We start from the raw sequence: 22,514 nt of genomic DNA on the forward strand, positions 1-22,514 counted from the left end.
GGACCTGATCCAGAGAAGCAGCAGCACCAGAGACGGAGGCAGAGATGGGGGCATGGAGAGGGGAACAGCTGAGGACTCTAGATTCATCAACTAAGAAGAGAAGGACTAAGAGCTGGTGGCCAGGAGCAGACTTACAGAATGAGCCCTTTGGAGATGTAAATTATTATATATGCCCGAGTGGGGTTTTTTGGCATGTTTTTTTTAAAAACCTAAAGTAGATCGAGTGAAATACTGTTAAATGATAGTATATGGAGGGGATTATAATCAATGTAATGAAACAAGGTATATGAATTGTTGAATGTGAAACTGATGATGTGCCCTGTAAACTTTACTCAATCCACAATAAAAACCTTTAAAAAATAGTTTAAAAAGAAATAAAACAAAAGATAATGAAACTTTTCCATGAGCTTTCTGAAGCCCCTTTATAGCTGAATAAATATTGCTTTCAAATGATTCAGCAAAGTATGTACATATATACTAAACACACACATGTGCATATATATGTGTACAGGAAAAATGAATAAATATAGAACAATATTAACAATTGGTATAGCTATATGAAGGGCAGATTGGTGTTCATTATACTATTCTTTCAATGTTTTAAAGGTTTAAAGAATAGTTTTTGAGTTGGGGAAGAAAAATGTCTTCTTGTTTTCTGCGACATACATTTCTTGTCTTTCTCTCAACAACTTGCCAACAACTTTTAAATTTCTACCCACTTGTAGTACAGAAGGCCACTACCCTTTAGTATGAACTCTTGTTGTTGTTATTGTTAGGTGCCATCGAGTCAGCACTGGCTCATAGCGACCCTATGCACAGCATAATGAAACAATGTCCGATCTTGGGCCAACCTCACTAGCACTGCCACACTTGACGCCATAGATTCTATCACCTGGCCAACCCATCTCATTGGGGGTCTTCCTCTTTTTCTCTGACCCTCCATCTTACCAAGCATGATATCCTTCTCCAGCGATTGGTCCCTCCTGACAATATGTCTGAAGTATGAGTGACAAAGTTTGCCCATCTTGGCCTCTAAGGAGCACTCTGCCTACACTTCTTCCAAAACAGATCTATTGTTTTTTTTGGCAGCCCATGGCACTTTTAGTATTCTCCTCCAACACCAAAATTCAAAGGCATCAATTCTTCTATGATCTTCCTTATTCATTGTCCAGCCTTCGCATCAATATGAGGTTATTGAAAATACCATGGCTTGGGTCAGGGGCACCTTAGTCCTCAAGCTGACATCTCTGCTCTTCAATACTTTAAAAAGTTCCCGTGCAGCAGATTTGCCTAATGCAATACGTCATCTGATCTCTTGACTGCTTCCGTGTTGATAGTTGATCTAAGAAGAATGAAGTTCTTGACAACTTCAATCTTTTCTCCATTGATAAGAATGTTATTGGTCCAGTGGTGAGGATTTTTTTTTTTTTACATTAAGATGCAATCCATGCCAAAGGCTGTGCTCTTTGATCTTCATCAATAAATGTTCTAAGTCCTCTTCACTTTCAGCAAGCAAGGTTGTATCATCTGCATATCTCAGGTTGTTAATGAGTCTTCCTCCAATCCTGACACCACGTTTTTCTTCACAGAACCCAGCTTCTCATACTATTTGCTCAGCATACAGGTTGAGTTAAGTATGGTGAAAGAATACAACCTTGTTGCACACCTTTCTTAAATTTAAAACATTTAGTGTTCCCATGCTCTGTTCAAACAACTGCTTCTTGGTCCAGGTACAGATTCCTCATGAGTACAATTAAGAGTTCCGTAATACTCATACTTCGCAATGTTGTCCATAGCTTGTCATAATCCACACAATCGAAAGCCTTCGCGTAGTCAATAAAGCATAGGTAAACAAACATCTTTCTGATATTCTCTGCTTTCAGCCAAGATCCACTGGACATCAGCAATGATATCTCTAATTCCACATCCTCTTCTGAATCCAGCTTGAACCCGATAATTTTGCATGTCAGGGTAATTTCAAATAGACAAGTCTGGTGCTAGAAAGCAGTGCCAGTGTAGTGTCAACTTATTTAAAAGTAAGTATTTTAAAAAAATAGTCATCAAGCTGTGCTGTTTGAGAGTGGGTTTTAAATTGCTATCAAATTAGGAAGTGATAGCATCATTTTCTTTTGTACACTACCTATATTCCCTGTGTACCTGCTGTCCCCAGATGCCCACTTACTTCCATTAGAACTCTTGTTTTCTTGTAAGTTGGAAGTTGCAAAGCTTCAGGAAGGGATGTTTCTTGCCAGCATTTGGCACAGAACAGGAAATTGACCAATACTAGTTGAATAATAAATAAGTAAAATCAATATCTAATGTGAATATGTTCTGGTTTTTATTTTCCTCATTCCCAGATATAGCCCTCCATGTTTATCCCGGGCTTTCCTCCTGTTCCTGGTAGACATTCTAATCTTTGAGAGAAAGCTCCCTCTGGATCTAAGCTCCAATCCAGACAGCTTCCTCCTACTGCCACCTCCTACAGCCATGACCCCCTGTCTGCTCCTCAGGTGGAGGTGCCAGATCCGTAGGAGGGTGAGGTGAGCTCTGTTAGCATAGCAACAGGCTAGGGGAAGGCAAACAAGATGGAAATGAAAAGACACAAAACAAAACAAAACAAAAAACAGCCAAACCTGTTGCCACCTAGTTAATTCCAACTCAGGCAACCTCATGAGTTACAGAACAGAATTGCTCCATAGAGTTCCCTTGGCTGCAACTTTCAACTGTTTATTGTGACTTGAGTGAAGGTTTACAGAACAGATCATGTTTTACATTCAACAAGTCATATACTTTGCTTCATTACATGGTTGCAATCCTCTCCATGTACCAGCAGTTCAATCGCTATTTATACTTCTATTCACTTTAATTATTGCATTCCTCCCTCCCTGTGTCTCCTGCTACCTTCATCTTTCATCTGCTAACCTCCCTCTTATTCTAAATTGCCTGTCCTGCCCCCATGTAGGTGAAAAATCTTTAAGAGAAACTGTATAAGTATTTTAGCATGGATAATGTACCTTCTCAATATAACTGGCAGATGAGAGGGATGATCAATTAATAATGAAAGCCTTTGAGAGTTATCATTAGTCATGTGGGCCTTTGCCAAAGCCTACAAGAAGTCTTAGGAATATAAAATAAAAGCAGAAATGTATATAGAATATAAACAATCATTACTTTGCATCAGGAACTATAGTAAAGTTCAACCAGAGGCCTAGTTGAGTTGGTCTAATGAATAAAATGTACATTGTTATTGTTAAGTGCCAGCGAGTCAGTTCAATTCATAGTGACCTTTTATAGTTTCTAAGGAGTGTATCTTTGAACCGCTGACCTTGTAGCTCAAACTGACCTTGCAGGCTAGAGATCTATCCCACAGTACCACACCCAATTATATTTTATGTCTTAATTATTAAAAATTTCAAGATATAAATAGGGAATTTTTCTAAGGTATTTATCAAGCTTGTTTTAAAAAAAATTAATCATAATCTTTCCCTGATATTACCTTTAAAAAATTATTTTTGAGTGTGTGTGTGCAAAGGTAGCTATTTTGAGACTATTTGCTATGACATTGTCTATATAAAATCTGCCATTGGAAAGATGAGTATTTTACAACAACTGAATAACTAAAGCATGTTTGAGAATACTTGCTACCACTAATTAAGAGAAATTCTTTTTAGATTAATCTTGAGAACTGAATAATAATGATAATGAAGTATCCTATGAAAGAAGCTTTAAGTCTTTAAATGAAAAGATAAACTAAAAAGTTAACTAGGGGTAGGCCCTAAGATGGTGGACTAGGCAGACTCACTACTCAGATCCTCTACAACAAAGACATGAGACAAAATAAAACAGACACAAATGAACATTCTGGCACTCTGAATTGAGAAAAACAGGTTAGAAGGTGGATGGCATGTCTTCTGAGAGGAGAGGCTGAGAGGGACAGCGAGACAAGGAGACTGACAGATGAATGAATGGCTGGTCAGACACTGCTGGCCCATCTTGTGAGCAGCACCATAAAACACACAGAAAATGACAACAATCAATTCACACCTTTTGATAATTACACTGAATGCAAATGGATTAAATGTACCAGTCAGGAGACAGAAAGAACAGATGGATAAGAAAACAGGATCCATCAATATGCTGTCTACAAGAGAAATATAAAACAAAGATGGAGATGGTATCTTTAAATGTCCATCAAGAGAAGACTGGTTAAACAAACTTTGGTACATACACACAGTGGAATTCTAAAAAATGTTTAACAATAATGATGAATCTGTGAAATGCCTCACAACATGGTTCAACCTGGAGGACATTATGCTGAGTGAAATTAGTCAATCACAAAAGGATTAACATTGTATAATACCAATATAAAAAGTTTTTGTTTTGTTTTGTTTTTAAAAAAACAGTTTTATAAATAAAAAGAAACCATCTAGGATGGTTACAGGTGGAAGGGGGTAGGGAAGACACATGTTAACATGGGTGACAGGGCAGGCAATACACAACAAGAGGAGGTGAGCAGAGGAAAGATGAAGGTAGTGAGAGACATGGGGGATACAACAGTTAAAGTGAGTAGAGGTAACTGTTGGTACATGGAGGGGATTGCAACCATATAACAAAGCAACATATATGATTTGCTGATTGTGAAACTGATGATCTGCTCTGTAAACCTTCACTCAATTTACAACAAAAAGTGTTGTATTTTTTAAAAAGTAATTTATGTTTTGCTACATGCAGCACTGCCACCTACCAGCTCTGAGCCAAAATTCACGGTGCCATTTTTATGAGCTTGTTTCTGTGGAGCAGAAAAGTAATTAGACAAATCAGTCACAGGTGAGGTATGTTTGGAAAATTTAATTGAGACCATATTTTCTTTCTCTTGCTGAAAACATCAAATATTTTCATACATTTTGGATTCCACAGCTCACAAAGGGGCAGTGGAGTTCCCACAGTGTTACATACTGTACCCAACTTTCTATCGAAAGAGCAGATATTTTGCAACCTTGCTTTTGACTATTTCCTGAAAAATGCATCAAACATTTCTTACAACAAATGGCAAGCAAAACGAAGTAAGGCTTTATTTTCTCCTCTTCCCTTTTTGGTATTATGTGTTGACGGAATAAGGAAGACTGGTCACATCTGTGATGATACCCTGCTGAATTTGGCATGTTTTGGCCTTTTAAGTTCAGCCCCTATCTGGGCACTGCTGACGGGTCTTCTGAGGTGCACCCAGGCCTCATCATGGAGAAACCCAAACGCTGTGAATGTGGAGCAGGCAGTCACATCACAGCAGAGTAGATGGCTAGCTGCCTGGCCTTTCTCAGTGCTCACAGGGATGCTGGCCTTTCAAAATAACTAAGTACTAGGACCAAACCACGACCAGAGGTCTCCCAACAGGAACTCCAGTACCATGGGTTCACTTTTGTTGGCCTTAACAATATGTATGTAAAGATTAAGTACAGTTACTATAAATTAAATGAGAAAAAAACTTGTTACTAACCCTTATCAAAGTACTATAATGAAAATTAAAAGCATTTCTCTGATAAAACATGTCTTCTAGGTCAGATGAAAACAACTCCCTTGCAAGATAATCTTAGTAATGTCTATTTCTCACTATTTATATATTTTTGTCGGGTGTACAAATGTCTTTAATTGCATCATCTGAATAGTTTTGTCATTTTTCAAACCTGTAAGTTTCATTACTTAAAAAAAAAAAAAGGGTAAGGCAGTCAAATGTAACTAATTTTGGTTGCAAAAATCTCAGACATTAACCTTCGTCTTAAGTGTTAAGAGTACATGATTAAGAGATGATCAAACAGTTTCTTCTCTTAACAGGAAACTAAGCAGCTATTGTCATCATATGTATCTCTAGCAAACACAGGGCCCCTCATAAATATAAAATTAAATTCTTCTGAGGAATAGGTTTGTGATTTTAGTTATATGGCATTTTACATTTATTCTTTGAATTCTGTATTTTAAAAAATGTATGGTCTTTGCTTCTTTATTTTCAAACACAAGTGATTTCTTCATCATCACAGCAGGCTCTCATGTACAGATGGCAGCCTGGGCAATTCCGCTTGTTTCAGAAACCGGAAACTGCCACAATTTTGTCATGTGCTCCCTAGAATCCCTGTAAGAACTCCTGTAGCTGGGTGACAATCTCTGTGTCCACTGTCTCCATGAGGGACTGGAAACCTTGTTCTCCCAGTAACTCCTGCTGTGCCTTGAGCTTCTCGTAGATGAACTGCTGCAGGGAAACCGTGTGCACAGGGTCCTTTAGGGCCAGCTGGGGGACACAGGGGAAAGGCAAAATTAGTCAAAGAAAGCAAAAAATATCACTTAAAATTCTTTGCAATCTCTTCTGAAGTAACAAAACTACTTCTGTGTCTCTTCTTATATTCTAAAATAGTCTCACTGAGGAAAATTTTGTCAAACTTTCATTCAATTAATCGAACCTTAGTTCTGTAAACTCCTCTGTGTTTCAGTAGTTATGATTAGCCTAATTTCTCAAGAATTGGGGGTTCTTCCACGTAAATCACCAAACCCTGGTAGAAAGCATCCTAAAAGGACGAAAACAGGCTGAAGAGAACTTAAGCACACTGGTCCACCAGGGCTATCATTAAGAAGATGAGAGAGCGATGTGGCAACTCCATGTCATCCTCAGGACTTACAGAGGAAAAGATGCTCTAGCATGGACGGCTACACTAATTAAATTTATATCACACTTCTAGTAAGAAAGAAATAAAATTGATTCCTTCCTCCCTACTGAGATGTCTGGAAAACACAAATATATGCAATGAAATTCAAAATAATTCATAATTGTGCTCCATAAAGGGAATGAGAAATTCTTTTTCTTGTGCTAGTGGTATGCACACAGATACATACATATATATATAAATGTATTAATATTATCACAAAAATTAAAATATATAAGTAAAACATTTAAAGTATATATATATATATATTTTTTTTTTTTTAAATTATACAAGTATAACATATGCCAACAATGTTTAGTGTTTACCAAACTTAAGTTTAAAAAAATTCTACCATAACACATTCAAGAATTTTAGTATCTACAAGGGGAAAGGGGCTTCAGAAGTTTGTGAAAAAAAATGGAATAAAGGAGAATTAATTTATTCACGAACTTTTTGAAGTCCATTAGATTTATGTCACAATTGTTTCCTGATATAGGCATGATGATGTGATCATAGATTTTAAATAACATTTTCATTATAATTTTACTGAGTAGCCTATCACAAACATTGTTCCATGTTATTACGTATAGTCTCTCCTCCCTAGATTTCAGATCATTTTCTTAGGTTATCTGTCTGAGGTAGAATTCATAAAGGGCACAAACCACTTTATTAGCACCTGATACTGGATCAAATCTTGGTAGAAAGTATTCTAAAAAGAATACAATATACTGAAGAGCAGTTAAATATGCTGTTCAGGACTATCATTAGGAATAACAACCAGATACTCAGTGACAATGCAACTCCAAGATGACCTAAAGACTGCTAGCAAGTTTTTTTCCTACAGTTTATGTGCTGCAGGATAATGCACTGGACCACAAGGTCAGTGTGAACCTCAACGACAGCAGCATAAACTTACCAGCCGCTCCTTGGAAACTCTATACAGGGTTGCTATGAGTCTGAACCGACTCGTCAGCACTTAACAACAAGCATATACCGATGTAAGAAGTTCTGGTGTGGCCTGTAGGATAAAGCACCATTGCTTTAAAGTGCATTTCTCTAAATATCAATACAGCTGAACAATAAAGCACGGCTTCATTTTAAGGAAAGTGCATGAGATTTTGGCTGCACAGAAATCTTTCTCATTCCTTGGGGATGATTAGTTTGATTTAGGTATATGAAGTAGTTGGATCACCTGTGCAGTTTGAGCACAATAAAGACATTTTAAAATAATGACTACAAATGGAAAATGTAACTGAAGGGCAGAGATACAGGCACTATGAATTTGAAATATGTGAAATCCAGCATGTGACCATTCCAAGGTTACATGATAAATCAAGGAAAGAGCAACTGCAATTTCCCTAGAAGATGGACAGGATATAGAACACCAAGAACTGTGCACATCAAGGTCTATGTGCACATGCCTGAAAATATTCTATATAAAAAAAAATGCAGAAACTGAAAATGAACACTTTGAATGATTTGTTCTCTTAAAGCAACATGCAATAATGTTCAACAGTATTTTAATTAATAAACAAATTTACAAAAGAGGGTGTGGACTTGGTTGAAATATCATGTAAACAAATTTAAAAGTTATCTATATCTAAAACCATCTGTTTACAAGTAAGAAGCAACTGAGTTTGAAATTGATGTTCAGCAAGCCATTCTAACTACTTAAATGAAATATGAGAGTATGATGTAAATGCTTTCTTTGTTTGCTATAAAAAACTGTACACAGTTAACTTATCATACTTCCATACTTTAATTTCCAATAGATAAATAAAAGGGAAAAACATTACCATACTAGAACCCACCAGGATTACATGTGACTACAACAGTATTGTAATAAACAATGGAGGAAATTAATAATTAATCATGGAAGGAGAACTGTGGAGGAAAGAAGTTAAGACAGAGACAGTATCTCCAACTGTATACCTTAAAAGGTCTTCGATTTCATATTTATATATATCTATATATGACTTTTTTTTAAGGCCCCCTCCCAAAACACCTGTGTCTATTTTGCCATGTGACAGATATTTATTAAAAGTAGCTAGTAATAATCTCCTTTCAAGAAACAGGTGAAATAGATTGAGAAAATTCTTCACTAGAGCAGAATCAAATCATTACTGTGCCCACTAAAAATCCAGGTATCATTTCTTTGAATTTGATAGTTCATATAGTCACCATAAAAACATGGAGAAGTCAATTACTGAGAGCCTTTTTAGAGAACTATTAACCTTATGTAAAAAATACCTATGTAATTAATTCTCTGATTCAACGTAAAAAAAAAAAAATACAGTAAGAAAGATGTTATCATTGAAGAAAATGGGATATGTTTTCTGTATTTCTTACAACTACATGTGAATCTACACATACCTCAACATGAAAAGTTAAAAAACATATTATTTTAACATGACTTGTGGAATCACAGAAATGCCACCAACTAGTCCAATGGAATATCAAAGGATGCCTGGTTCTACCTTGGTTGATTTCCTACCTTCTCATGGTTCCTGAATGCACACTCCATCACCAAATTGGGAGTTGGGGAAGTCAGATTCCTAGAGTCAGCATTACAGATGCACACAAATGACTGTGTGACACTGAGATCACTTACAGCTACCTCAAAATTCCACTTAACAATCGAATCACATCACATTTGTCCCCGTTTTCATTCTATTTCTGTTTTGTCCCTATTAATCCTCTATAGAAGTCCCCAAGTTCCCAGATACTGTTTATATTTATCTTACGTCTGCAACCTTGCTAGTTGTTTATTAGTTCTATTAGACTGTGTGTGTGTCACTTCTTTAAGATTTTCTACAAAAAGGATATCATCAATGAATACAGATCTTGACAAACTATGGATAACATTATGAAGAACTGGATATTGCAGAACACTTAATTGTGCTCATGAGGAACCTGTACTTAGACCAAGAGGTAAGTTGTTTCAATAAAACAGGAAAGGTGTGCACCAGGGTTGTATCCTTGTAACCATACTTATTCAGTCTGTATGCTGAGCAAATAATCCAAGCAGGTGGATTATATGAAGGACCTAGCATTGGAGGAAGACTTACTAACAATCTGTAATATGCAAATGATACAGACTTGCTTGCTTGAGAAGAACAGGATGAAGATCAAGTATAGACTGCAGCTCAGTGTAAACAAAGATCTTCACCACTGGACCAATAAATAAAATCATGATAAATGGAGAAAAGATTGAAATGGTTGAAGACTTCATTTTGCTTGCATCTACAATCAACACTCAGGGAAGCAGCAGTCAAAAAATCAAATAAACAATGTATTGAATCAAGCACATCTGCAGCAATAGAGTTCTTTAAAGTATTAAAGGGCAAAGAAAACAGTGTGAGGAGTAAGATCCACTTAACCCAAGCCATGATATTTTCAATGGCTTCATATGCATGTGAAACTGGACAATGAATAAAGAAGATTGTAAAGAACTATGGTGTAGACCAAGAATATCAAAAGTACCATAGACTATCCCAAGAAAAAACAAACTTGTCTTGACCCTAAATGCTCCTTAGAAGTACATCAAAACAACATACTTGATAAGGCGAAGGATCAACAAAAGAGAGGAAGATCCTCCAACAAGATGGAGTAATTAATTCTTGTTTAAATGCTTCATAAATTCACTATGGAAGCTGTCTGGGTTTAGGTGTTTCTTTATGAGAATATTTTAATTGATAATTCAATTTATTTTCTTATATCCTTTCAAATATAAGATGTATTCAAATGAAAAAACTTGGTGTACTGGACTGAATTGTGTCCCCCTGAAAAATATGGCTGGGCCATGTTTCTTACTTATGTGATGATGTAATTAATGTGGCAGTTATGTAATGCTACTCTATGATGTCAGCTGATGTTATAAGCTAATCTTCTGAAAAAGGAATATAGCTGGGATATTGTTGTCATTAAGAGCCATTGAGTTGGTTCCAACTCCCAATAACCCTGTCTAGGTTTTCTGAGGAGCAGCTGGTGACTCTGAAGTGCCAAATAAAAGGTGACTTTCCTTGGATGGGTTTTACAACACTTTTTATCTTGCAAGATATAAAAGTAGAGTGAAACAAGCAGAGAGAACCTACTACCATCAAGAAAGAAGAGCTCAAGTTTAACATATCCTTTGTTCCCAGGTCTCTGCTGGGGGTAGGGAGACTGATGCCAAAATACACGGAGATCTCCAAGAACTGCTGAGCCTACAGATGCTGAAAGGAGACAAGGACCTTTTCCTAAACTCTGAACCAACAGAAAGAGAGTCTCCCCACAGAGCTTACTTTGTGAATTTGCACTTCCAGTCTCCTAACTGTGAGAAAATGAATTTGTTTGTTAAAGCCATCCACGGTGGTATTCATGCTAAAGCAGCAGTGCATAACTTAGACAGTCAGTAAATGAAACTTCTAGTGTTCCTTCCAGATGTGTTCTTAAATTTTTCCAAAGTTAGCATTCCAATTATTCTTAGTAAAGAAAGCTATCCAAAGCTGCCGCTTTCCCAACGTCACTGACTTTTTCTGGATTTTATATAATCACAGTATGTGTTGTTAAATATACAATTATCAGGAATATGTTATCCATAAATATTGTTCTTACGGGTCAACAAGTACATGCAGTACATCCCATCATGTAGGATGTATCAGCCCCTGAGTCAGGGACAAAATACACTGTATGTAGTTTGAAACTGATAGGGCCACCAAGTAAGTTCCAGCTCATACAGTATAGGGTTTCCAAGGAGCAACTGGAAGGTTTGAACTGCTGATCTTTAAGTTAGCAGTCCAGTGCTTATCCTAACCAGTGCCAAGCCAGGACTCCTATCCAGCCACTCCTTGGACATGATATACAAGGTCGTTTTATATATATATATATATTCTTGATAATTGTATATTTAATAACACATACTGTAATATTCAAGGTAGCATATGACCAAGAGCCAATGATCCTGAAGGAAGAAGTCAAAGGTGCACTGAAGTCATTGGCAAATAACAGGGCACTGGGAATAGATAGAACACAAACTGAAATCTTTGAAAAAACGTTTCCAACACTGGAAGCACTCACTCTTCTACGCCAAGAAATTTGGAAGACAATTATCTGGTCAATTGACTAGAAGAGATACATATTTGTGCCCATTCCAAATGTGACCCAACGCAATGCAGAAACCATCAAACAATATCATTGATAACCAATGCCAGTAAAGTTTTACTAAAGGTAATACAGAAACGGCTGCAGGCATACACTGACAGAGAACTTCCAGAGGTTCCAGCCAGATTCAGAAGAGGCTGTGGAATGAGAGATATCACTGCTTATGTCAGATCGATCTTGGCTGAAAACAGAGAATACCAGAGAGATGTTTACCTGTGCTTTATTGACTACACAAAGGCTTTCAATTGTGTGGATCCTGGAATCTGTACATGGACCAAGAGGCAGATATTCAAACAGAACATGGGAACACCGAATGGTTTAAAATTAGGAAAGGTGTGTGACAGTATTCTTTCAGTATACTTATTCAACCCATATGCTGAGCAAATAATCCAAGAAGCTAGGTTATATGAAGAAAAACGTGGCATCAGGATTGGAGGAAGACTCATTAACAACCTGCGATATGTAGATGATACAACCTTGCTTGCTAAAAGTGAAGAGGACTTAAAATACTTACTGATGAAGATCAAAGAACACACCCTTCGGTGTGGATTGCATCTCAATGTAAAGAAAACAAAAATCTTCACCACAGGACCAATAAACAACATTCTTATCAATGGAGAAATGATTGGAGTTGTCAAAGACTTCATTTTTCAAGGATCAATCATCAACACTTGAGGGAGCAGCAGTCAAGAAATCAAATAATGTATTGCATCAGGCAAATCTGCTGCACAACACTTTTTTTAAAGTGTTGAAGAGCAAAGATGTCAGTTTGAGGACTGAGGTGCACCTGACCCAAGCCATGGTATTTTCAATAACCTATATGCATGAGTCCCGGTGTGGTGCTGTGGGTTAATGCACCAGACTGCAAAGTCGTTTGAATCGCAAGGTCAGTGGTTCAAGCTTACCAGTCGCTTCTTGGAAACCCTAGACAGGGTCGCTATGGGTTGGAATCGACTCGACAACACTTAACAACAACAACATATGCATAAGAAAGTTAACAGTGACTACGGAAGACCGTAGAAAAATTGATGCATTTGAGTTATGGTGTTGGAGAAGAATCTTTAAAATACCAAGAACTGCCAAAAGAACAAACCAATCTGTACTGGAAGAAGTACACCCAGAGTGCTCCTTGGAGGCTCGGATTTTCAGATTGAATATGGTTTAAAATCAGGAAAGGTATATGTCAGAGCTGCAGTCTCTCACCATATTCAATCTGTATGCTGAGTGAATAATCCGAGAAGGTGGATTATGAAGAAGAATGTGACATAAGGATTGGAGGAAGACTCATTAACAACCTATAACATGCAGATAATACAACTTTCCTTGCTAGAAGCTAATAGGACTTAAAAATACTGAACTGATGAAGATCAAAGATTAAACTTTTCAGTATGGGCTGCACTTCAATATAAAGTAAACAAAAATCCTCACTCACGGAAGCAGCAGTCAAGAAATCAACCATACTGCATTAGGCATATGTGCTACACAAGACTTCTTTAAAGTGTTCAAGAGCAAAAATACTAATCTGAAAACTAAGGTGTGTCTGACTCAAGCCATAGTATTTTCAGTAGCTTCATATGCATGTCAAAGTTCTACAATGGATAAGGAGGACCACAGAAGAATCGATACATAAGAGTTATGGGGCTGACAGGAAAAATACAGAACAGTCCAACTGATTACTACCAGAACAAGCAAGTTGTTCGCCCAGAAGACATCAAGGAAAGTAGTCGGGTCCCCTCAAGACAAATCCTCTTCCGAGACTAAAACTTAATGGGAATACACGCTCTGAATGGTGACCACGTTTGTCACCAATAAAGAGAAGTGAGGGAAAAACAGCAATGAAGCTGCGACCTAAGCCCTACAATGTTCAATAGACTCTTATGAACGAAGGTAGAGACCTGGTTGGCCAGCAGTGTGGCAAAACCTGGGGACTCTTGGGCCTAGAGTCAGTGACATAGGCACAGAAGACTAGAGTGGAGAGCGACGCGTCCAGTTGATAAGAAGAGAGGGCATATGCAGAAGAACACCCACACTTGCAGATAATACCCACTTGACCTGGCTTCAATGACTGGATGATCAGATCTCAACTAGAAGAGAGAAAGAAGAGGAAAAAGAATAATCTGATACAATTTGATGAACTTGACCTACACCTATGGATGCAGTAGCTCAAAAGAGTGAACAAATCTTTACAACAAATCTTTACAAATTCCCACCCCCTCAGTACACAGTGAAGACAGGGATGGGCAACTTGGACATTGGCTACACAAAAAGGGGGGGGGGGGGACCTACAAAGGCAAAAAGTGACTGACTTACAAGCTTTCAAGAGGGAACCCAGATCCAGAGGGCGTGGAGGAAGGTAGAATCTCCACTGAGTAGTATCCAATCTGTCTGGGTGGGGCTGATAATAGGAGATGCGGATAGGTCTCTTGTGATACAATAATGAGTAATTGTTATCAGGACTGATTGTGAGGGTTGGAATTGTAAAGGTAGACATTTTGTAGCAAAAGGAGGGGAGTGGTTGACTTTGCAGTCTAGGAGCGAAGGACACTGGGACCATCAAGGGAGAAGAGTGGAGAGCGGGACCCTACCCAGAGAAGCAGTGATGCCAGAGATGGAGGCAGAAACGATGACATGGAGAGAAGGAGTGGCTGGGGACTTTAGATCCGAGAGGGAGAGGGGCTGTGTGCTGATGACCAGGGTGCAGGCTCACAGGGTATACCCTTTGGTTGGTTGATGGTGCATGGAGGGGACTGTAACCATGGCAGTGAAATGATATATGATAGGATGAATGTAAAGCTAATGTTCTCCCATGTAAACTATCATATAATTCACAATAAAACATTTAAAAAAAAGGGGGGGGGGAGTAAGGGGCTGGAGAAGAATATTAAAAGTACCATGGAGCAAAAAGAACAAACAAATCTGTGTTGGAAGAAGTACAGCCAGAGTGCCCCTTAGAAGCACACTATCAAGAGCACCAGTCCCGGCATTATGCTTGATAAAGTGGTGAGTCAGAGAAAAAGAGGAAACCCCCCATGAGATGGACTGGCACAGTGGCAGCAGCAATGGGCTCAAGCATAACAACAATTGTGAGGATGGCTCAGGACTAGGTAGTCTTTTGCTCTGTTGTATATAGAGTTACTATGAGTTAGAACCAACTTGATGGCACCTAACAACAATATGTTCCAGAAACAGATGAATACATTATTCTATATAAGAGAATGTTAATGGTGTATCAATAATAACAATCTTTACATATGTTTACCAATTAGATGGTGTTTTGGAGAATAATACATAAAATTTATGTCACACAGGAACTATATAAAGCAACTGCTATGCTTTTTTAAATTTCTAATTAATCTTAACTTATAGCAAAAAACCCACAATTATTGACTGGGTTTGTTTATCGTGAAACCATATGTGTATACTCACAATGCACTAATGGCTGCCACACTTCTATCCCAACTGTATGTTGGAGTTGTTATGTTGCTAGGTGCCATTGAGTCAGTTCTTACTCATCGCAACCCTAAGTACAACAGAATGAAGTCACGCCTGGTCCTGTGTGTTGAGGCTGTGTTTGTGATGTGCCATGGAGTCTGTTCTGACTCATAGTGACCCTGTATGGGTTTCTGAGGCTGTAAATCTTTATGGGAGCAGAAAGCCTCATCTTTCTCCTGCAGAACAGCTGGTAGTTTCAAACTCCTAACCTTAAGGTTTGCAACCCAATTCGTAACCACTACCTATCAGTTTCTAACTCTATACAATGTACTTTGTCCCAGACTCAGAGGCTGATACATCCATTATATCTGCATATAGCTTTAAAATGTGGTGATCATGCACTCCCTCCTCTACCTACTCTGACAACCACTATATGATAACTACATACACAAACACTACTGGTATTCTTAAGATGTGACGAAAAGTAATTCCATCAATTGAAAAAGAAAAAAACTACCACCCTTCTTTGTATATGAATATTCATTTCTAGTTTCTTACACCTTCTCATGTTTTTATGGTATGGTGTTCCATTTCACTGAGCAACCAAATGTGATTCTCCACAGTATTTCCAGAGTCTTTATATTAAACCCAACATTTTGCCTAATGTTTTTCTCTTCTACCATAACATTATCACCATTTATGAACAGTTTCTAAGTACAAAAATCACAAGACGGTAGCTCCATAGGATTAATGGTATAAGAAGCCAACTTTTAACTCAATGTGTCTATTTTGGCATGTGATAGGCAGTCATTAAATATAGCCATCAATATTGTCTTTTCAATAAATATTATGTATACCTATAAAATGAATGATTCGCCAACTTTCATGCACAACAATAATATCACAATCTAGAGAGCTAAGTAATCTGGCAACCTCAGTCACCAAAAATACACTGAAGGGAGAGAGGAGACACAAGGAATTAATTTCCAAACATCTTTGAACTACAAAAATAGTTTTTCAGGCAACCATGTGTCAGAATTCATCAAGATTATTCATAGTAGAATTTTTTAAAATCAGAAACTGCTTATTCTTCTTTCCACACATTTCTAATAAGTTGTTTTAATAATCTTATCTATTTCAGTGTCTAGTTCAGAGTTGTTTACTTATATGCACAAATTTGAGAGGCTAAGAACAACAGAAACAAAGAAAGCAATATAGAAGATCAGCTGATAACCTGGCATTAATGGAAGAGAAAGAAAACTATTAAAATACATATGCTACATGCAAAATGTGGCACTCTGGACTAAGTTCTGGAACTAAGGGCATTTATGAAATAATTGGTAAAATCTGAATAGTCTCAAGTTTAGTTAACAGTAATGTAACAATGTTGGTAAAGCTGTTTTGCTAAGGGCCATCGAGTCAGTTCCGACTCAGCAATACTCTATGGGTTTTTCCAAGGGTCAACTGGTGGGTTTGAACTCACAACCTTGCAGTTAGCAGTCCAGTGCTTAGTCTAAAGCACCACACCAGAATTCCCTTCGCATGCTAATGTAAGACATTGCTATTACGGTAAACTGGGTGAGGGGCATATGGAAACTCTGTACTATCTTTGCTATCTTTCTGTAAATCTAAAATTAATCAAACAATTAAATGTTCTTTTAAAAAACGAACTCAGGAATGTAAAAAGTACTTCACTCTGTGGTTATTGGGTATGTGAAAAAACTACCCCAGGCATCTCAATTAACTTGCACAAATCTTCAATTATAGACTTTCAGAGCAGCTAAACTGGCAATTTCATATTGTTGTTAGGTACAGTCGAGTTGGTTCTGACTCATAGCAACCCTACGCACAACAGAAGGAAACACTGCCTGATCCTGCACCATCCTCACAATTGTTGTTAAGCTTCAGCCCCATTATTGCTGACATTGTGCCAATCCATCTGTTTTTAGGTGACTCTCCATTTTACCAAGCATGATGTCCTTGTCTAAGGACTGGTCCTCCTGATAACATTTCCGAAGTATGAGAGACTGAAGTTTCACCATATTAGAGATAAGAAAAACTGATATCCCTAAACCCTGAGTGGCATCCAAGTTATGTGTGTATGTGTGTGTGCACTTTCAAGTTAATGACATCAGTAAAACTAGAGTATAGATTTCTAAACTTCTAGTTCCATTCTGTTCTCTTTCCGTTACTTCTGTATGCCTCTCTGTAGCTACCCCCTTTAACCTGTACCCTCAAAGAAGTGTGATAATTTAAGACACAGTTCCATTTAAATGGCTTAGATTAAATTAGGAACGCTTACAAGCATCAGTTACTAGCAAATGTATATCCAGAATTTCTGACTCTACGGCTGTGCCAGATAAATTAGGTGCTAGTAAGTTGGCTGACATACTTCAAAAGTTTATACACTGAATTTAATAAGTAGTTCAATATTTCTTGGTTTTGAGATGATTACTCTAAAGACAAAATAACTCCTGTATACCATCATGTGCAGTCTTTAAAGGTGATGCAAGATTCTAGCTCCTGTGGTGCTACTTATCAGGATGGATTCTTCTTGTTCTTTGAGATTTTCATTTTTTGAAACAAAGTTTTCCATTATATCTTACTGCACTAATCAGCTATTTCACCCAGCAGAAGTTCAGTGAAGCTGATCTTTCATTTTTCTCAAGTTATGCGGCATTATCATATTATTACTCATATTTTTAAGCCTCCATATGCACTGTGATTTTTCAGAAATTACTTACTATAAAGTTATTTCATATGGAATTTTGCTAAAGAGGATGTGGTTTGTTTTTCACCCTGTAAAAGTGCAGAACATCTTTGTAAGAATAATGATGCACTTTTATGAAGCCTGGTAGATTATGTATAGACACTAACTATTCAATAGACCAAAAATCTTATAGGGCATTGCAATGAAAATTCCATCATCAATTATACCAGTGTGAAATCCAAATTCCAAGGCAGCCATCTGAGACTTTTATCATCACCACCATAGTTGTCTTGAGATTATAATTTCTAATGATAAAAAATGAAATGCTTTACACTGCTACATGTAGAAAAATTGGGACCAAGACTTTATAAGATAAAAATGACAGTATGTACATGTCTCAGTGACAAAGATGGAAAACCAATTTAGCAGCTGATTTATAACCTAAGTTTACTAATATTATTTTTCACAATCATTCCTGGGCCATATTACTTGGGTGTTTGTTTTTTACTTTGGGTATTAGTTTTACTTTTATTCTAATTACGCATTTCACCTTACTTCAAATCTGTACTTGAAACAAATAACAATTAATCATTTAAAGTAATTACCTCAAGCCCTTATCTGAGCAACATACCATCTGGTTATTTCTTCATGTTTATTTCATAATGCAATGCTCTTCATTAGAACAATTACATAGGAATAAAAATTCTGTGACTTCTCCAATACCCAAAAATTGAACAGTCTTCTGAATTTGGTAATTTACTAAATTGTAACCACATGTGAGGCATGTGCTAGGCTCTACATAGATATTTTCTCACTTAAAACTCACGTTAAAGATGAAGGCAGAAAGGAAACTTCCACAAATCCCCAAATTCTTACAGAACAATGGTTCTCACTCTTGGCAGCATACTAGGAATCACTCAGAGAAACTTAAAAAGCTGAGGTCTAAGTCCAGCTCCAAGAGATTCATATGTAACTGGACTGACATACCAGATATTTTAAAAGCTCCCCAGGTTATACCAATGTACATCCAAGAGTGAGAACCACTGCTATAGAAAATGGTGGGGGGCCGGGATGGCAATTTTTAGAACTTAAGAAAATCTCCAATGAACTCAACAAAACATCAACATATAGTTTCACATTAAAACAAAATATAGGTATTGGAATACCTAGAAGGGGTTCTACAACTTGCCCAGTGAAAGGCTCTTGCGGAGCCTTTGCAGTGTATAGGACCTTAAGAGGTAGAATCCTGATGCCATCCAGAACCTTCTGAGGTGGGACATTCCCACTAGAAAGGACAAGCAGACCAATCTGGAGCAGCCAGAGCAACAGAAGATACATCATCTTCAGAGAAATATCATCAGGAAAAACCCAAAACAAAAATGGCAGTATGACTGCTTACTACAAGAATAAGCAAATTGTTCAATGAGAAGCCATCAAGGCAAACAATCAAGTTTCCTCAGAACAAACCACCCCTCTAAGTCTGAAACTCAAAGGGAACACATTAGTAGGCAGGTAAGCTTGCTGATGATCACATTGGTCTACTGATGAGTCAAAGAGGGGGAAAGGCAGCAATGAAAAACTGGGCTGAGTTCAACCACATTCGATGGACTCCTGTTGACCTGGAGATGAGAGAGAAGAGGAAGTACTGGCTGGTACAAAGCATGGTGGGACCTGGGGACACTGAGGCCATGAACAAGGACATAGCCACAGAGGCTAGAGCTGAGACTGAAGCATCCAGTTGATATGAAGTGAGGGGAGATGCATAAGAACACCCAAACTTGCAGACAGTACACATTTGACCTGGCCTTGATGATCAGAACTCCATTTGTTGTTGTTGTTATGTGCCGTGGAGTCGATTCCGACTCAAACCAACCCTGTACAGGGTTTTCGAGGCTGTAAATCTTTACAGGAGCAGAAAGCCTCATCTTTCTCCCGCGGAATAGCTGGTAGCTTTGAGCTGCTGACCTTGCGGTTCGTAGCCCAATTCATAACCACTATGCTACCAGAGTACAGGAAGATTAAAAAAAACAATTTTTGATAAAGGAAATGAGGGGAAATTGCTACAATTTTATGAACTTGGCCTATACTCATGGAGGTAGTAGCTCTAAATAACAACAGAGAGGGAAAAAGTCTTCACATCAAGTGTCAATGCACAGGGTAGATAGGGATGGGCAACTTAGACATTGGCTACCTAAAATGAGGGGGCAATAAAGGCACGAAGTGACTGGCTTAAAGTTTCAAGGGGGGAGTTTAGTTTAAGAGTGTGTGCAGGAAGATAGAGTCCCCACTGAACAGTTTTCATCTTGTCAAGATGGGTCTGGTAAAAAGAGACTCATCTAGACAAGATGAAGAGGATTCAATTATTCAATAGTGAATAATTGTTACCATGACTAATTGTGACTGTCACAATTGCAAAGGTAAGAGTTTTGTAACAAAAACAGGGAGTAGTTAATTTTGCAGTCCAGAAATAGAGGACCCTAGGACCACCAAGGGAGAAAAGCACAAGCAGAATGTGGGACCTTATCCAGAGAAGCAGCAACACCAGAGATGGAGGCAGAGATGGGGACATGGAGAGAGGGAGCAGCTGAGGATTCTAGATTCATGGAAAGAGAGGGACTGAGAGCTGGCGGCCAGCAGGCAAAATTGCAGAATGTGCCCTTTGGTGGTTTAAATTATTATATATGCTTGGTTCTGACAAAAAAAAAAAAAAAAGTTAAAATGAATGGAGAGAAACACTGTTAACTGATGGTACATGGAGGGGATTATAATCATTGTAATGAAACATGCTGAATCTAAAACTGATGATCTGCTCTGTAAACTTTCACTCAATCCACAATAAAAACTAAATATATATGTGTGTGTGTGTGTGCAACAGATAAAATAAAATATATGCCATGTTTAAAACTTTCATTTAGTAATTACAAACATGTAAACATGATTTGAAGTCCTGGTGTGGCACTGTGGGTTAATGTGCCAGACTGCAAGGCCATTTGAACTGCAAGGTTGGTGGTTCAAGCTTACCAACTGCTGCTCGGAAACCCTACACATGGTCATTATGGGTCGGAGCCAACTTGATGGCACTCAACAATAACAACAAAACATGATTTTCTAGAAACATTTCATGGCTTTTTATGTCCACTGGACTGCTCACTATAAGGTCAGCAGTTCAAACCCTCCAGCTGCTCCTCAGAAACCCTATGCAGGACCACTATGATTCTGAACCAATTCTCAACGGCACTTAACAACAAGTGTAGAGATGCAAAGAAAAAAATAATATATCATGATCTCTGTAAAATATACATTTTTTAAATAATAAGGTTACAGCAACATGAAAATTAGTACTGCAATAAAAATGTTATTCATGGTAAAAAGCAACTGCCATTAAATATTGTTTGTAATGAAACACTCATGTGAGAGAGAAAAAGAGAGAAACAGAGGACAATGGGAGGAGACAGAAATGGGGAAAAGAAAGTAAAAAGAAAACATCTCTGTGGCTCTAGTCTGAAGAAATCTAGCATGATATGTGGTATCAACTGGAAGTAGTTGATCTATACTTGACTGACTAGTAGAAGGAAATAGTGATGGGGGAAGAGGGTTCAGTTCCTGAATAACGGCAATGCAGTTCTTTCAGACACCAAGTTTGACAACTCGACGTGAAGCCGCTTCCCCATGACTACGTACAGTGAAACCTATAAGAAACATAACTCATGGCATTGCCTTATTTTTCCAGGTCTCACAAATTTTCAGCCTTTGGCAGGGTGCAGCCTTTACCATGTTTCTAGAGCTCTCTATTAGTGGAAAATATCTGAGTTTCCTGTGACAAGTTTCAGTTTTACACAGGAACTGGCTTTTACAGGCTTTGTTGTATACTCAAGCCTCTTCTGATCAAAAGTTTTTATTGAGGGATTTTTTTTTTTTTAAAGCAAATAAAAAAAATACACCAAACACACATACACAAACACACACACACACACACACACACACAAAAAAAAAAACACCTTACTTTAAGATATATATACATCTAGCCTGCCGTGAAAGTAACAGAATAAGGTCTGCTTAGAGAAACTGGCTTTGTAGCATCAATTTTCTAACTGATGGTTGACTTTTTAACTTTTTCTTGGTCTACGATTGAGGCTGTTTCCATTGCATACTCTGCCATCTACTCTCAGGCTCATAGTGATGGATCTGTGTCTTGTCACCAGTAATGATTTTTTTGAAGACAGTTTTACCTTCCTTCAAGCATCAGTCCAAATTTTGTTTGGAGAGCTCTACATGCTTTTGCTTACGCTCGTCCATAAATTGTTTCCGTACCCATCTCACACAAACTTTTCAAAACCCAAGTCTGTCATGGATTATTTCATAGGCAGAGCCATGGCTGATTTGCAAATGATTTGCCACATAATCCACTGTCACTCATCTATTCGACAGAATCATTTCACGTGAATATTCAACTAAATCATTTCACGTGCATGCTCAATGTTGTCATCATTTGTGGATGGACTTTTAATATAACCACTGTGTGGATCTTTTTTTTTTTTTTT

General features: G+C 37.7%; 1 protein-coding gene across 1 annotated transcript in view; it reads right to left on the reverse strand.

Annotated features, from left to right (window-relative positions):
* Positions 1–6,115: 6,115 nt before the first annotated feature.
* Positions 6,116–22,514, reverse strand: part of IPO11 (importin 11) — a 295,618-nt gene continuing 279,219 nt past the window's right edge. The window contains exon 28 of the mRNA XM_006876193.1: positions 6,116–6,280. Within this exon, the coding sequence (XP_006876255.1) occupies positions 6,116–6,280 (165 nt within the window). The remainder of the gene's footprint in view (positions 6,281–22,514) is intronic.

The sequence above is a fragment of the Chrysochloris asiatica genome, unplaced genomic scaffold, assembly GCF_000296735.1.
Source record: "Chrysochloris asiatica unplaced genomic scaffold, ChrAsi1.0 scaffold00362, whole genome shotgun sequence".
Classification (NCBI taxonomy): Eukaryota; Metazoa; Chordata; class Mammalia; order Afrosoricida; family Chrysochloridae; genus Chrysochloris; species Chrysochloris asiatica.